Raw genomic sequence first — 17,899 nt, 5'->3', positions numbered from 1 at the left:
GAGATCAAATAATCAAAATGACATCAAAGATCATCAATATGACATCAACGATCATCAAATAGGACATCAAAGATCATCAATATGACATCAATGATCATCCAATATGACATCAATGATCATCAAATAGGACATCAAAGATCATCAATATGACGTCAAAGATCATCAATCAAGAAATCAAAGGTCATCAATATGACATCAACGATCATCAATATGACATCAAATATCATCAATATGACATCAAATATCATAAATATGACATCAAATATCATCAATATGACATCAAAGATCATCAAAATAAGACATCAAAGGTCATCAATATGTAACCTGTATGTTACTTTAATAAAGCACTGTACAAGTACTAAATAAAACAGTTAATGAGATGTCTGGGCTAGATCAGAAGAAACTAAATTCAGCTCTAGGAATGGAGAGTAATAAAGACTGAACACAGGTTTCAAGTTTAAATGGTACCAAATTATATTAAAGAATAATAGGAAAAATAACAAACAAACATTAACATGTAAATTCAAATAGACATTCACATATTCCACAAGTTGACAGAAACATTCAATATTCACAACAAACTGTGTACTTAATTCCATCCTTAGTTTTCTACCAACGACCTCCGGTACAAGATGTCCTCTTGTATCTCAAGACGACTCAGCTCCCTTAGCAACAGCGCAAGGTCCGGGAGTTCGCTCCATGCAGTTGGGGATACCTTTTCCCCAGTGTCCATCTGGTGAATGACCTCTCTGATAACTGGGTCAGCCTGTTGCTTTTCCTTGAGGTCCACATGTGACAGGGCGGGAACAACTGGTAGGCCATGATGGTCTTCACTGCCGTAGCAGTCAGGGACTGCTTTGGCTGACAGACTCAGAGACTCGACCAGGGTGATCTGACTTCCTGCGGAACTGCTGGGCTGACTGGTGACAAGACAGCGGTGGCAGATGGCAGATACGATGTCTGGGTCGAGTTCTTCCACTTCACTCGGGTCAACATGTTCTTCCTTGAATTTGTTCATCAGGTCCCAGTCCTTCTGCACTGACAGGTCAGCAGGTTGGTTGTGAGGGCGGCGTGACAGAGCGTCGGCATCGAGGTTCTGCTTCCCGGCTCGATACTGCAGCTGGAAAGTGTAGGTGGACAGGGCAGCAAGCCATCTATGACTGGCGGCATCCAACTTTGCCGATGTTAACAGGTAAGTGAGTGGGTTGTTGTCAGTCACTACCACAAAGTGGGCCCCGTACAAGTAGTCATGAAACTTCTCGCACACACTCCACTTCAGCGCAAGGAATTCTAACTTGTGTGCAGGATACCTCGATTCGCTCGCTGACAGGCCCCGGCTGGCGTAAGCGATTACTCTCAGCTGGCCTTCTTGGTCTTGGTAAAGAGCCGCTCCAAGCCCTGTGGTGCTGGCGTCAGTATGCAATATCTATGGTCGTTTTGGGTCGGCGAAGCCAAGGACTGGGGAACTGGTCAACTTCTCAATGAGGGTTTCGAAAGCTTGCTGGCAGGTAGGCGTCCATCGCTCTCAGAAGGGCTGTTTCCTGTCTTGAAACTTTGCTGGACTCGATCTCTTCTGGGACTTGGAGGTAGGTGTATAGCCCCGCGTCAAATCATTGAGAGGTTTGGCGATGACGGCGTACCCCTTTATGAACCTCCGGTAATATCCAGCAAATCCCAGGAACGACTTGAGCTCCTTCAAAGTTCTTGGAATTGGCCAGGTTTTTAAAGCAAGGATTTTGTCCGGATCGGTTTCGACTCCCTTCTCCGAAACTATATGTCCCAAGTACCTGACAGACTTCTGGAAAAATGTACATTTCTCTGGAGAGAGCTTCAGACCATTTCCTTTTAGACGATGCAATACCCGCAGCAGCCTCTGCTCATGTTCTTCCAGCGAATCTGAAAACACGATGAGATTGTCGAGAAAAAACAGAACTTCCTTTAAATGGAGATCCCCCATGCTTTTCTCCATTAATCGCTGGAATGTGGATGGAGCGTTTGTTATCCCTTGAGGCATTCTGTTGAATGCCCAAAATCCGATGGGCGTCACAAAAAGTGGCTTAGCTTTGTCTTCTTCGTTCATCTCGATCTGGTAATATCCAGATTTCAAATCGAGAACGCTGAACCATTTGGAACCGGTCAAAGCGGAAAGAGACTCCTCCAGATTTGGCAAGGGGTAGGCGTCTTTAACCGTTTGAAGATTCAGCTTCCTGTAGTCGATGCACAAGCGTATGTCCCCGTTCTTCTTATGGACCACGACAATTGGTGATGAAAATGGCGACTCTGATTCACGAATGACACCAGCCTCCAGCAGGTCTCTGAGATGTTGTCGGACGGCCTCGATGTCATGAGGGTGAATGGGTCTGGCTCTGTGTTTGAACGGAGTTACGTCATCCAGTTTTATGTGATGTTTCACCTTGTTCGTGCGTCCAAAGTCCAGTTCACTGAGTGCGAAGACGTCCGGGATCTGATGGACTTTCTCCGTGATTCTTGCCTTTCACTCCGGTGGAATAGGTGACTCTCCAAAATTCAGCTTTAGATTGATGCGAGGACTTTCAGATGGTGAACAGCTTGTTGACATGCTGTGCGACAAGATCTGCGGTGACACGGCAAGTTCTGCGATGGTGGAGAGAGGTGGGATGGTCACATCCTGGTCCGACTCATTACTCAGGATGACCGGAATCTTCTTGTGGGAGTGGCTTGGGAGCATAATCAAATAATTTTTGACACACAGCCCACCTGGCAATGGTGAGGCGGAATGCTCCACAAGCGCCCACTGACCAGGAGACAGCATGTTGGTGGGGATTGAGCCATCGACGACGGTGGTGCGCCCAGCAGGGATGAGGACCGGCGACTTGCTGGCTAACCTCACAACTCCGTCGCAGCCTTTTTGTTGTTGCTGGTGGCGTATTTGCAGTAGTTGCAGCACTGCTCTGTAGCCATTTGCCGTCGGCTGAAAGTTGGAGAAGTCACTCCCCAAATGATGGTTGTATAATGGCTCCAGTGTATTCATGCCGATTAACACCTGGGACTGATGAGCTTTGTCGTCAGGAACAACCAGTGCTAGCGTTGAGACGTCAAAATCAGCTCCCAGGAACTCTCTTGGAAAGGTGACCACCATCTCCACATATCCGAGATACGGAACGACCTGTCCCGCAGCTCCTTCAACTTGCAGTAAGTCACGCAGGGGTTTCACCGGCTGGTCCGCAAAATGCTGGTTGTAGAACGAGACTGGGATCGTAGTTACTTGCGATCCAGTGTCCAACAAGCAGTTGAATTCTTCGCCAGCGATTTTGATGTTAGCTATACAACGGGATCCGACCAAGCCTTTAGGTAACTGGGATGGAACAGCTGTAGTGCTTTGGGTCATTTCTTGACATTTGACATGTTTCTTCTTCAGATTGGGACATTGTGGGTCCACAACAGTTCCGGTTTGCCCCACAACTGGAACTGACTTTAGTTTAAAGATGGTCTCGAAGAGAAGTTAGATCTTTGCCAGCTTTGTTGCTTTTCTGCAAACTGTCTCTTCTTGGCAGTAACAAATGCTGGGTTCGGGGGGTTATCACAGTATGTCTTTATGTGACCATCTTCACCACACCCATAGCAGTAGCCAGGCTTGGGAACAGAAGACAGGTTCTTTGGTTGCTTGCCCGCCCCCTGGCCCTTACCCGACATACCACCAGGCGTGGGCTTGAAAGCAGCAGACTGACAGGATCTTGACTGGGCAGCAGTGAGTGTTGCGAGCTGCTTCTGGACGTCGGCCAGCTGTTTAGCGAGTTGCTGCGTGACGGTGAGAGCAGCAATATCTCCCCTCTCTGCACTGTTTGTGTAGGCGTACTGCGCATGGTTTGCAGCCCTGGAGCGTGAAGAGCCGAGATGTTGCTGCATGCGGATGGTTTTGGCTGCTTCACGATCCTCTTCAGTTCGCAGCAAGAGCAAAAATTCAGCAAACGTTGGGGGGTTCTTTTTCCTTGGTTTCAGTTGTAGTTCTGTTATTAGGGAGTTGTCCCAACAGCCACGGCAGAATTGAGTCAGAAGATGTCTTTCAAAGTCTTTGTTCAATACACCGCCTTGTTTCACAGCCTGGTTCAGCGCCACCTGTAGACGTTGCAGATATTTAGACGGTTTCTCTCCAGCATCCTGGAATGTGTCCATAAACTTGGCGTATAGCTCATCACCATCCTGGACCGTGCCGTACGCTGAGTCAAGTGTCTGTAGATACACGGCTGGAGGAGCGTCCGGTTTCAGGTGCTTCACCATATCCTCGGCAGGTGGTGACAGGCTATTGAAGATCTTGCGTGAGCGCTGTAGGTCGGACACAGCAGGATCCTTCAGTAGCAGCTCTGATATTTACATGTTAACAATAATATTGTTAATGTTTACATGTTAATATTAATATTGTTAATGCTTATGTTTACATGTTGATGTTTAAATGTTAATATTGATGTTAGTCACGTCCGTTGTGTCCTTGGGCAAGACACTTCACCCTTGCTCCTGATGGCTGCTGGTTAGCGCCTTGCATGGCAGCTCCCGCCATCAGTGTGTGAATGTGGAAATAGTGTCAAAGCACTTTGAGTACCTTGAAGGTAGAAAAGCGCTTTACAAGTATAACCCATTTATCATTTATTTATCATTGATGTTAATATTGATGTTTACATGTTGGTTTTTACGTGTTAATACTGATGTTTACGTGTTAATACTGATGTTAAAATTGTTAATATTATTAATGCTTATGTTTACTTGTTGATGTTAATATTGTTATTGTTGATGTTTACACGTTAATGTTAATATTGACAATAGTGTTAGTGTTTACATGTTAACATTGATGTTAATATTGATGCTTACATGTTGATATTAATATTGTTAATGTTTACATGTTAAAGTTAATATCGTTAATATTGATGTTTACAAGATACTATTGATGTTAATGTTTACATGTTGAAGTTCACATGTTAACATTGATGTTATTATTGATGTTTACACGTTAATCTTAATATTGTTAATGTTTACATTAATGTTAATATATGTTTACATGTTGTAGTTAATATTGTTAATGTTTACATGTTAACATTGATGTTAATATATGTTTACATGTTGTAGTTAATGTTTACATGTTGATGTTTATATTGTTAATCTTGATGTTTACATGTTGATGTTAATATTGTTAATCTTGATGTTTACAAGATAATATTCATGTTAATATTGTCAATATTTACATGTTAACATTGATGCTATTGTTAATATTAATGTTTACATTTTAATATTATTATTGTTGATGTATACATGTTAATATTGCTAATGTTTACACGTTAACATTGATATTAATATTGTTAATATTGATGTTTAAATGATGATGTATACATATGTATATTGTTATTGTTGATGTTTACATGCTATTGTTAATATTGGTATTGTTTACATGTTAACATTGATGTTAATTGTGTTAATTTGATGTTTATAATGTTAATGTTTACATGTTAAAATTGTTTACATGTTGTTAATCATTTTAATATTGTTAATGTTTACATACTGATGTTTACATGTTAATATTGTTAGCATTGATGTATACAAGATAATATTGATGTTAAAATTGATAATATTGTTAATATTAATGTCTACATGTTAATATTGTTATTGTTTACATTTCAATGTTGTTAATATTGATGTTAATATCGTTATTAATGTTAACATTGATGTTTACATGTTAATATTGTTATTGTTAATATTTATGTTTACATGTTAATATTGTTATTGTTGTTAATATTTATGTTTATAAATTAATATTGATGTTAATAATGATAAAATTGTTAATATTGATGTTTACATGTTGTTAATGTTATTGTTGATGGTTGCATGTTAATCTTATAATTGTTAATGTTTACATGTTAACATTGATGTTACTAATGTTGATATTGATGTTTACATGTTAATGTTAATATTGGTAATATTGATGTTTACAAGATAATATTGATGTTAATAATGTTATTGTTGATGGTTACATGTTAATTGTATAATTGTTAATGTTTACATTGATGTTAACAATGTTGATATTGATGTTTACATGTTATTGTTAATATTGATGTTTACCAAATAATATTGATGATAATATTGATACTATTGTTAATATTGATGTTTACATGTTTATTTTAATATTGTTAATGTTATCATGTTGATGTTGTTGATATTAATGTTGACATGTTGATGTTTGTGTTGTGTAGAACGAGTTAGAAAATTTGAGACGTTTCAAGCGTAAAAAAATAACCGCTCTGACCCCAGCTGACCCTAGTGATTAGAATGAATAGTGAGTCACTAATCAAGCGAAGGAGGCTGGTGGGAGATGAAGAAGAAGTTGAGATCCTTCTTCAATCAAACATCTTGTCCTACTAAAACTAAGTCCTCTTTGTCTTCCTCAGCCATCTGCTAATGAGGCAGCATGATTCAACATCATTGGAGCAGGAAGCCACCCTGATGACATCATCTCTCTGCTGCAGTGGGCAGAGGGAGGAAGGGGGGGGGGGTGCTTCTGATTTGTCTGCACGGGTCAGCGGCATTGTGTGTGTGTGAAGGGAGGTCCGGGCGGAGATGATGAGTGATTGGCCCTAAGGATGGTTGACTTCCGGACAAGGAGATTTAGAGTTTGTGTCATGAAAGCTGTGTCAGCAGGATGTGGATTAAAGATGCTGATTCAAGAGGAATGTTCAATTAAGAGGAATGTTCAATTAAAGGGGAGATGTTTTACTCCAACACCATCATGTTGGGGCCCCTCCGTGGTGCTCCTTGGTCACACTGAGCAAACACCTCCTGCCAGCACCAAACAAAGAAGATGACTCGTCTCAACTCAAGCACTTGGAGCAAAGTCAACAAAGTGCCAGCAGCTACTTTTGAACCGTAAACATTCGTCATCATCAAAGAAGAAAGTATCGTCTCCATCTCGCACCACTTAGTGTTGGATTACCCACAATCTCTCCCTATCATTACCTGCGTGCACACCTTGATGGACTTTACCTTTGCTGGAATGAAGGGAGCACAACACCATTTGTAACATCTCCACCTTTTGGGCAAAACAAGCCATTTGTCTTACCTTTTTCACTCACTTCATTTACTTTTATTTATTTCATAGCATACATACTGTATATATATAAATATTTTTTTGTTAGTTTTTTATGTTTCATCTGACATCACATGGACAAAGATAAGACCTTCTGGAGGAAAGTTCTGTGGTCAGATGAAACAAAAATGGAGCTGTTTGGCCACAATACCCAGCAATATGTTTGGAGGAGAAAAAGTGAGGCCTTTAATCCCAGGAACACCTTCCCTACCGTCAAGCATGGTGGTGGCAGTATTATGCTCTGGGCCTGTTTTGCTGCCAATGGAACTGCTGCTTTAAATGGGACAATGAAAAAGGAGGATTACCTCCAAATTCTTCAGGACAAGTTAAAATCCTCAGCCCGGAGGTTGGGTCTTGGGCGCAGTTGGGTGTTCCAACAGGACAATGATCCCAAACACACGTCAAAAGTGGTAAAGGAATGGCTAAATCAGGCTAGAATGAAGGTTTTAGAATGGCCTTCCCAAAGTCCTGACTTAAAGGTGTGGACAATGCTGAAGAAACAAGTCCATGTCAGAAAACCAACACATTCGGCTGAACTGCACCAATTCTGTGGTCAAAAATTCCAGCAGAAGCTTGTGGATGGCTACCAAAAGCGCCTTATTGCAGGTAAACTTGCCAAGGGACATGTAAGCAAATATTAACATTGCTGTATGTATACTTTTGACCCTCACATTTTCAGTAGAGCCATAATAAATTCATAAAAGAAGCAAACTTCATGAATGTTTGTTGTGACCAACAAGTATGTGCTCCAATCACTACATCACAAAAAAATAAGTGAAGTGAATTATATTTATATAGCGCTTTTCTCTAGTGACTCAAAGCACTTTTACATAGTGAAACCCAATATCTAAGTAATATTCAAACCAGTGTGGGTGGCACTGGGAGCCGGTGGGTTAAGTGTCTTGCCCAAGGACACAACGGCAGTGACTAGGATGGCGGTAGTGGGGATTGAACCTGGAACCCTCAAGTTGCTGGCACGGCCGCTCTACCAACCGAGCTATACCACCCCAATAAGAGTTTTAGAAATGATTGGAAACTCAAAACGGCCATGAAATTATGTTCTTTACAAGTGTATGTACACTTTTGACCACCACTGTAGAAGCTACATGTAGCTAAGCTACGTAGCTTAACTACATTTTGCAGTAGCTTAGCTACTTTTAGAGCCATGTGGCGAGGTAGCTTACATCAAAACTACAAAGAGAGAAAATGGACTGCGAATCGAGGCCAAAAGAAAATATGTATAAAATCCAATGACCTGGATGAATGAGAACATCCATGATGATTGGTTGGTGTTTGTATGATGAGTCACAATTGGCTAAGGTTACGGACTGGCCAATCAGAGGCAAGATAAGGCCAGGAAGTAAAATCATAACAGACTCTCATGTCACATGACGAGGAGGGAGTCGGAGACAGAGGGACGCTTCAAGCTGACCACTCAAAAAGAAAAAAACATACTTGTCAGAGGAATTCTCTCCCAAATATTTGGTTTTTCCTTTAGTGATGAAGATGATGTGCAGGAAACCTAAAATATTGCGTGTCCTTGGCCATATTTAGACAAATGTATGCGTTTGGAGAAAACAAAACCTAAGTTTTTAGTTGTTTACTCTGTAAACCAGACCTGGGCATTCTGCGGCCCTTTGTGCGTCCCTGTCCGGCCCGCGTGAGGCCAATCATAAATTACAAAATACATTTTAAAAAGTATCTATGTCGAGTGTGCAATACAACGGTGCTGCTTTTGTTTTGAAAATCGTTTTTTGTATTACTTCCGTGTGGACGTATGCGTGTGCGTGATTGTGAGTGAATGTGAACAGCTGCAATCACAAATTACAAAATAAAGTTGAAAAAACATCTATGTCGTGCGCGCAATACAACTGTGCTGCTTTTATTTTGAAAAGCGTTATTAATGGGCGTATGTCCGTGTGTAACCTGCGAGTGAAGGTGCACATGCAGCGACAAGTGATGCACGGTTTACACCCGAGACGCTAAAAAGAGAAAAGTTGATGAGGAATGGCGTGTTTTCAACAAGACATGGACTGCCAAGCAACGTTCCCTCTAAGGTGCGTGCCTGCGCAATTGCGCACTGCTCAAGCGTCCTCTGCGTATATGCCGCACACCAAATCAAATCCCATCTGAATTCTAAACAAAATAAACACATTTATTCTATGTAATTTTGCAATGCAACTTTGAGTGACAGTGACAACAAGCGGCTCTAACGGTGTTCGTCAACACCGTTCAATTAAACACCGTTCAATTATTGTAACATCCATCGAGATGCTTCGAGGACAGGAATTATATCGATCACTTTATTGAGCAAAACTGTTTATATTCGGACATAACCACACCAAAAACATGAGTAAAACAATTCTATCTCGAAAAACTAGTCATTTTCTGCCGTACAAACCAGGCCAAAAGCAACTTGTCATCTGTCACCAACACGCATAGCACTAAACCACTGGTGCGTTTATGGCCACACAAAAAGTCGGACAACTCAAACATCACACAAAGTTACACTATGACTCCTCAGTCATACGTGTGCTTATTTTACTGTCATTTATTATTAATGTTAATTTATTGATATTAATCATGGAATGCTGTTACTAGAGAAAGTTACAGGAATGCACATTTCATCCTATGCTTACATTTCATTGTGCAACATGAGGATGTTTAAGGGGAACTAAATGTGATCTCTGAAAGGGGTACAAATGATTTCCAAAGCAGTGCTTTTGGTATAAAGTTAAGTTAGGTTAAATGAAAGTATTATTATTATTATTATTCATTATTATTATTATTATTTATCTTACGGTATACATTAAAAATAATATTGAGCAAAATTTAATTGGAATATTGTCGATGTGGCCCTCCAGCAGTGCTCGGGTTGCTCATGCGGCCCCCTGTAAAAATTAATTGCCCACCCCTGCTGTAAACCAAAATCATAACTGCTCTCTTCATCTAAGATGTGGAACACACATTAAAGTGTGACTTTGTGAAATGTCTTACTTCACATAACCATTAAAAACTGCCATGAAGATGACTGGCTGCTCTCTCCCCTCTCTAGATTAACTGTACAGTGCCAGGTGCCTCAAAAAGGCCCAAAACATCATAAGAGACCCATCTCACCCTGGACAAAAACTTTTTAAACTACTGCCCTCGGGCAGAAGATACAGGACAATAAAATGCCGGACAAACAGATTTAAGAACACTTTTTACCTGAGAGCAATATTGTATGATTCATGAATATCGCGGTACTATACTAATACCGGTATACCGTACAACACTAGAACCTAATATAGTGTCCACTCTAGTAGACATTCACATATACTTAATATAGTGTCCACTGCAGTAGACGTTCATGTACCTAATATAGTGTCCTCTGCAGTAGACGTTCATGTACCTAATATAGTGTCCTCTGCAGTAGACGTTCATGTACCTAATAGTGCCCACTGTAGTAGACGTTCACCTAATATAGTGTCCATTGTAGTAGACATTCACGTGTACCTAGTATAGTGTCCACTGCAGTAGACGTTCACATGTACCTAATGAAATGTCCACTGTAGTAGACGTTCACATGTACCTAACGAAATGTCCACATTTAGTCGACGTTCATGTACCCAATATAGTGTCCACTGTAGTAGACGTTAGACTTAGACTAACTTTATTGATCCACAAGGGTAAGAGTTCATGCACCTAATGTAGTATCCATTGTAGTAGACATTCACTGCAGTAGATGTTCATGTACCTAATGAAATGTCCACTGTAGTAGACGTTCATGTACCTAATGTAGTGTCTACTGTAGTAGACATTCACATGTACCTAATGAAATGTCCACATCTAGTAGCCGTTCATGTACTTAATATTGTATCAACTCTAGAAGACGTTTATGTACCTAATATAGTGTCCACTGTCCTAGACGTTCATGTGTACCTAATAAAGTGTCCACTGTAGTACATGTTCATGTAAAATGGTAAATGGGTCATACTTGTATAGCGCTTTTCTACCTTTTTAAGGAACTCAAAGCGCTTTGAAACTATTTTCCACATTCACACACTGATGGCGGGAGCTGCCATGCACGGCGCTAACCAGGCCCATCAGGAGCAAGGGTGAAGTGTCTTGCTCAAGGACACAACGGACATGATTAGGATGGTAGAAGGTGGGGATTGAACCAGTAACCCTCAGATTGCTGGCACGGCCACTCTCCCAACTTCACCACGCCGTCCCCAGTACCTAATATAGTGTCCACTGTAGCAGACAGCCATGTACCTAATATAGTGTCCACTGTACTGGACGTTCACGTGTACCTAATAAAATGTCCACAGTAGTACATGTTCATGTACCTGATATAGTGTCAACTATAGTAGACATCCGTGTACCTAATGTAGTGTCTACTGTAGTAGACGTTCACGTGTACCTAATAAAGTGTCAACTATAGTAGACATCCATGTACCTAATGTAGTGTCTACTGTAGTAGACGTTCACGTGTACCTAATAAAGTGTCAACTATAGTAGACATCCATGTACCTAATGTAGTGTCTACTGTAGTAGGCGTTCACGTGTACCTAATAAAGTGTCAACTATAGTAGACATCCATGTACCTAATGTAGTGTCTACTGTAGTAGACGTTCACGTGTACCTAATAAAGTGTCAACTGTAGTAGACATCCATGTACCTAATGTAGTGTCTACTGTAGTAGACGTTCACGTGTACCTAATAAAGTGTCAACTGTAGTAGACATCCATGTACCTAATGTAGTGTCTACTGTAGTAGGCGTTCACGTGTACCTAATAAAGTGTCAACTATAGTAGACATCCATGTACCTAATGTAGTGTCTACTGTAGTAGGCGTTCACGTGTACCTAATAAAGTGTCAACTATAGTAGACATCCATGTACCTAATGTAGTGTCTACTGTAGTAGGCGTTCACGTGTACCTAATAAAGTGTCAACTATAGTAGACATCCATGTACCTAATGTAGTGTCTACTGTAGTAGGCGTTCACGTGTACCTAATAAAGTGTCAACTGTAGTAGACATCCATGTACCTAATGTAGTGTCTACTGTAGTAGACGTTCACGTGTACCTAATAAAGTGTCAACTATAGTAGACATCCATGTACCTAATGTAGTGTCTACTGTAGTAGGCGTTCACGTGTACCTAATAAAGTGTCAACTGTAGTAGACATCCATGTACCTAATGTAGTGTCTACTGTAGTAGGCGTTCACGTGTACCTAATAAAGTGTCAACTGTAGTAGACATCCATGTACCTAATGTAGTGTCTACTGTAGTAGGCGTTCACGTGTACCTAATAAAGTGTCAACTATAGTAGACATCCATGTACCTAATGTAGTGTCTACTGTAGTAGGCGTTCACGTGTACCTAATAAAGTGTCAACTGTAGTAGACATCCATGTACCTAATGTAGTGTCCACTGTAGTAGACGTTCACGTGTACCTAATAAAGTGTCAACTGTAGTAGACATCCATGTACCTAATGTAGTGTCTACTGTAGTAGACGTTCACGTGTACCTAATAAAGTGTCAACTATAGTAGACATCCATGTACCTAATGTAGTGTCTACTGTAGTAGACGTTCACGTGTACCTAATAAAGTGTCAACTATAGTAGACATCCATGTACCTAATGTAGTGTCTACTGTAGTAGACGTTCACGTGTACCTAATAAAGTGTCAACTGTAGTAGACATCCATGTACCTAATGTAGTGTCTACTGTAGTAGGCGTTCACGTGTACCTAATAAAGTATCAACTATAGTAGACATCCATGTACCTAATGTAGTGTCTACTGTAGTAGGCGTTCACGTGTACCTAATAAAGTGTCAACTGTAGTAGACATCCATGTACCTAATGTAGTGTCTACTGTAGTAGACGTTCACGTGTACCTAATAAAGTGTCAACTGTAGTAGACATCCATGTACCTAATGTAGTGTCTACTGTAGTAGACGTTCACGTGTACCTAATAAAGTGTCAACTATAGTAGACATCCATGTACCTAATGTAGTGTCTACTGTAGTAGACGTTCACGTGTACCTAATAAAGTGTCAACTATAGTAGACATCCATGTACCTAATGTAGTGTCTACTGTAGTAGACGTTCACGTGTACCTAATAAAGTGTCAACTATAGTAGACATCCATGTACCTAATGTAGTGTCCACTGTAGTAGACGTTCACTGTGTACCTAATAAAGTGTCAACTGTAGTAGACATCCATGTACCTAATGTAGTGTCTACTGTAGTAGACGTTCACGTGTACCTAATAAAGTGTCCACTATAGTAGACATCCATGTACCTAATGTAGTGTCTACTGTAGTAGGCGTTCACGTGTACCTAATAAAGTGTCAACTATAGTAGACATCCATGTACCTAATGTAGTGTCCACTGTAGTAGACGTTCACGTGTACCTAATAAAGTGTCAACTATAGTAGACATCCATGTACCTAATGTAGTGTCTACTGTAGTAGGCGTTCACGTGTACCTAATAAAGTGTCAACTGTAGTAGACATCCATGTACCTAATGTAGTGTCTACTGTAGTAGGCGTTCACGTGTACCTAATAAAGTGTCAACTATAGTAGACATCCATGTACCTAATGTAGTGTCTACTGTAGTAGACGTTCACGTGTACCTAATAAAGTGTCAACTATAGTAGACATCCATGTACCTAATGTAGTGTCTACTGTAGTAGACGTTCACGTGTACCTAATAAAGTGTCAACTATAGTAGACATCCATGTACCTAATGTAGTGTCTACTGTAGTAGGCGTTCACGTGTACCTAATAAAGTGTCAACTGTAGTAGACATCCATGTACCTAATGTAGTGTCTACTGTAGTAGGCGTTCACGTGTACCTAATAAAGTGTCAACTGTAGTAGACATCCATGTACCTAATGTAGTGTCTACTGTAGTAGGCGTTCACGTGTACCTAATAAAGTGTCAACTGTAGTAGACATCCATGTACCTAATGTAGTGTCTACTGTAGTAGACGTTCACGTGTACCTAATAAAGTGTCAACTGTAGTAGACATCCATGTACCTAATGTAGTGTCTACTGTAGTAGACGTTCACGTGTACCTAATAAAGTGTCAACTGTAGTAGACATCCATGTACCTAATGTAGTGTCTACTGTAGTAGACGTTCACGTGTACCTAATAAAGTGTCAACTATAGTAGACATCCATGTACCTAATGTAGTGTCTACTGTAGTAGGCGTTCACGTGTACCTAATAAAGTGTCAACTGTAGTAGACATCCATGTACCTAATGTAGTGTCTACTGTAGTAGACGTTCACGTGTACCTAATAAAGTGTCAACTGTAGTAGACATCCATGTACCTAATGTAGTGTCTACTGTAGTAGACGTTCACGTGTACCTAATAAAGTGTCAACTGTAGTAGACATCCATGTACCTAATGTAGTGTCTACTGTAGTAGACGTTCACGTGTACCTAATAAAGTGTCAACTGTAGTAGACATCCATGTACCTAATGTAGTGTCTACTGTAGTAGACGTTCACGTGTACCTAATAAAGTGTCAACTATAGTAGACATCCATGTACCTAATGTAGTGTCTACTGTAGTAGGCGTTCACGTGTACCTAATAAAGTGTCAACTGTAGTAGACATCCATGTACCTAATGTAGTGTCTACTGTAGTAGACGTTCACGTGTACCTAATAAAGTGTCAACTGTAGTAGACATCCATGTACCTAATGTAGTGTCTACTGTAGTAGGCGTTCACGTGTACCTAATAAAGTGTCAACTATAGTAGACATCCATGTACCTAATGTAGTGTCTACTGTAGTAGACGTTCACGTGTACCTAATAAAGTGTCAACTGTAGTAGACATCCATGTACCTAATGTAGTGTCTACTGTAGTAGGCGTTCACGTGTACCTAATAAAGTGTCAACTATAGTAGACATCCATGTACCTAATGTAGTGTCTACTGTAGTAGGCGTTCACGTGTACCTAATAAAGTGTCAACTGTAGTAGACATCCATGTACCTAATGTAGTGTCTACTGTAGTAGACGTTCACGTGTACCTAATAAAGTGTCAACTATAGTAGACATCCATGTACCTAATGTAGTGTCTACTGTAGTAGACGTTCACGTGTACCTAATAAAGTGTCAACTGTAGTAGACATCCATGTACCTAATGTAGTGTCTACTGTAGTAGGCGTTCACGTGTACCTAATAAAGTGTCAACTATAGTAGACATCCATGTACCTAATGTAGTGTCTACTGTAGTAGGCGTTCACGTGTACCTAATAAAGTGTCAACTGTAGTAGACATCCATGTACCTAATGTAGTGTCTACTGTAGTAGACGTTCACGTGTACCTAATAAAGTGTCAACTATAGTAGACATCCATGTACCTAATGTAGTGTCTACTGTAGTAGACGTTCACGTGTACCTAATAAAGTGTCAACTGTAGTAGACATCCATGTACCTAATGTAGTGTCTACTGTAGTAGGCGTTCACGTGTACCTAATAAAGTGTCAACTATAGTAGACATCCATGTACCTAATGTAGTGTCTACTGTAGTAGGCGTTCACGTGTACCTAATAAAGTGTCAACTGTAGTAGACATCCATGTACCTAATGTAGTGTCTACTGTAGTAGGCGTTCACGTGTACCTAATAAAGTGTCAACTGTAGTAGACATCCATGTACCTAATGTAGTGTCTACTGTAGTAGGCGTTCACGTGTACCTAATAAAGTGTCAACTATAGTAGACATCCATGTACCTAATGTAGTGTCTACTGTAGTAGGCGTTCACGTGTACCTAATAAAGTGTCAACTATAGTAGACATCCATGTACCTAATGTAGTGTCTACTGTAGTAGGCGTTCACGTGTACCTAATAAAGTGTCAACTATAGTAGACATCCATGTACCTAATGTAGTGTCTACTGTAGTAGGCGTTCACGTGTACCTAATAAAGTGTCAACTATAGTAGACATCCATGTACCTAATGTAGTGTCTACTGTAGTAGGCGTTCACGTGTACCTAATAAAGTGTCAACTGTAGTAGACATCCATGTACCTAATGTAGTGTCTACTGTAGTAGGCGTTCACGTGTACCTAATAAAGTGTCAACTATAGTAGACATCCATGTACCTAATGTAGTGTCTACTGTAGTAGACGTTCACGTGTACCTAATAAAGTGTCAACTATAGTAGACATCCATGTACCTAATGTAGTGTCTACTGTAGTAGGCGTTCACGTGTACCTAATAAAGTGTCAACTAGTAGTAGACATCCATGTACCTAATGTAGTGTCTACTGTAGTAGGCGTTCACGTGTACCTAATAAAGTGTCAACTGTAGTAGACATCCATGTACCTAATGTAGTGTCTACTGTAGTAGGCGTTCACGTGTACCTAATAAAGTGTCAACTGTAGTAGACATCCATGTACCTAATGTAGTGTCTACTGTAGTAGGCGTTCACGTGTACCTAATAAAGTGTCAACTGTAGTAGACATCCATGTACCTAATGTAGTGTCTACTGTAGTAGGCGTTCACGTGTACCTAATAAAGTGTCAACTATAGTAGACATCCATGTACCTAATGTAGTGTCTACTGTAGTAGGCGTTCACGTGTACCTAATAAAGTGTCAACTGTAGTAGACATCCATGTACCTAATGTAGTGTCTACTGTAGTAGGCGTTCACGTGTACCTAATAAAGTGTCAACTATAGTAGACATCCATGTACCTAATGTAGTGTCTACTGTAGTAGACGTTCACGTGTACCTAATAAAGTGTCAACTATAGTAGACAGCCATGTACCTAATGTAGTGTCTACTGTAGTAGGCGTTCACGTGTACCTAATAAAGTGTCAACTATAGTAGACATCCATGTACCTAATGTAGTGTCTACTGTAGTAGACGTTCACGTGTACCTAATAAAGTGTCAACTATAGTAGACATCCATGTACCTAATGTAGTGTCTACTGTAGTAGGCGTTCACGTGTACCTAATAAAGTGTCAACTATAGTAGACATCCATGTACCTAATGTAGTGTCTACTGTAGTAGGCGTTCACGTGTACCTAATAAAGTGTCAACTGTAGTAGACATCCATGTACCTAATGTAGTGTCTACTGTAGTAGCGTTCACGTGTACCTAATAAAGTGTCAACTATAGTAGACATCCATGTACCTAATGTAGTGTCTACTGTAGTAGACGTTCACGTGTACCTAATAAAGTGTCAACTGTAGTAGACATCCATGTACCTAATGTAGTGTCTACTGTAGTAGGCGTTCACGTGTACCTAATAAAGTGTCAACTATAGTAGACATCCATGTACCTAATGTAGTGTCTACTGTAGTAGACGTTCACGTGTACCTAATAAAGTGTCAACTATAGTAGACATCCATGTACCTAATGTAGTGTCTACTGTAGTAGGCGTTCACGTGTACCTAATAAAGTGTCAACTATAGTAGACATCCATGTACCTAATGTAGTGTCTACTGTAGTAGGCGTTCACGTGTACCTAATAAAGTGTCAACTGTAGTAGACATCCATGTACCTAATGTAGTGTCTACTGTAGTAGGCGTTCACGTGTACCTAATAAAGTGTCAACTATAGTAGACATCCATGTACCTAATGTAGTGTCTACTGTAGTAGACGTTCACGTGTACCTAATAAAGTGTCAACTATAGTAGACAGCCATGTACCTAATGTAGTGTCTACTGTAGTAGGCGTTCACGTGTACCTAATAAAGTGTCAACTATAGTAGACATCCATGTACCTAATGTAGTGTCTACTGTAGTAGACGTTCACGTGTACCTAATAAAGTGTCAACTGTAGTAG

General features: G+C 40.3%; 1 protein-coding gene across 6 annotated transcripts in view; it reads right to left on the bottom strand.

Annotated features, from left to right (window-relative positions):
* The window catches only part of LOC133645081 (paraneoplastic antigen Ma3 homolog), a 375,425-nt gene that overhangs the window by 38,653 nt on the left and 318,873 nt on the right, over positions 1–17,899 (bottom strand). For 3 of the 6 annotated variants that reach the window (XM_062039869.1, XM_062039872.1, XM_062039871.1), the window contains one exon: positions 414–4,302. The exons of 2 other annotated variants lie outside the window; for them this stretch is intronic. In XM_062039869.1, the coding sequence (XP_061895853.1) occupies positions 2,495–3,367 (873 nt within the window). In that variant the 5' untranslated portion in view covers positions 3,368–4,302 and the 3' untranslated portion in view covers positions 414–2,494. Of the gene's footprint in view, positions 1–413; positions 4,303–17,899 lie in introns of those variants that run through there. One more of the 6 variants, XM_062039870.1, reaches the window with a different exon arrangement.

The sequence above is a fragment of the Entelurus aequoreus genome, linkage group LG28 (genome assembly GCF_033978785.1).
Source record: "Entelurus aequoreus isolate RoL-2023_Sb linkage group LG28, RoL_Eaeq_v1.1, whole genome shotgun sequence".
NCBI lineage: Eukaryota > Metazoa > Chordata > Actinopteri > Syngnathiformes > Syngnathidae > Entelurus > Entelurus aequoreus.
This window is presented reverse-complemented; position numbering and strand designations above follow the sequence as displayed.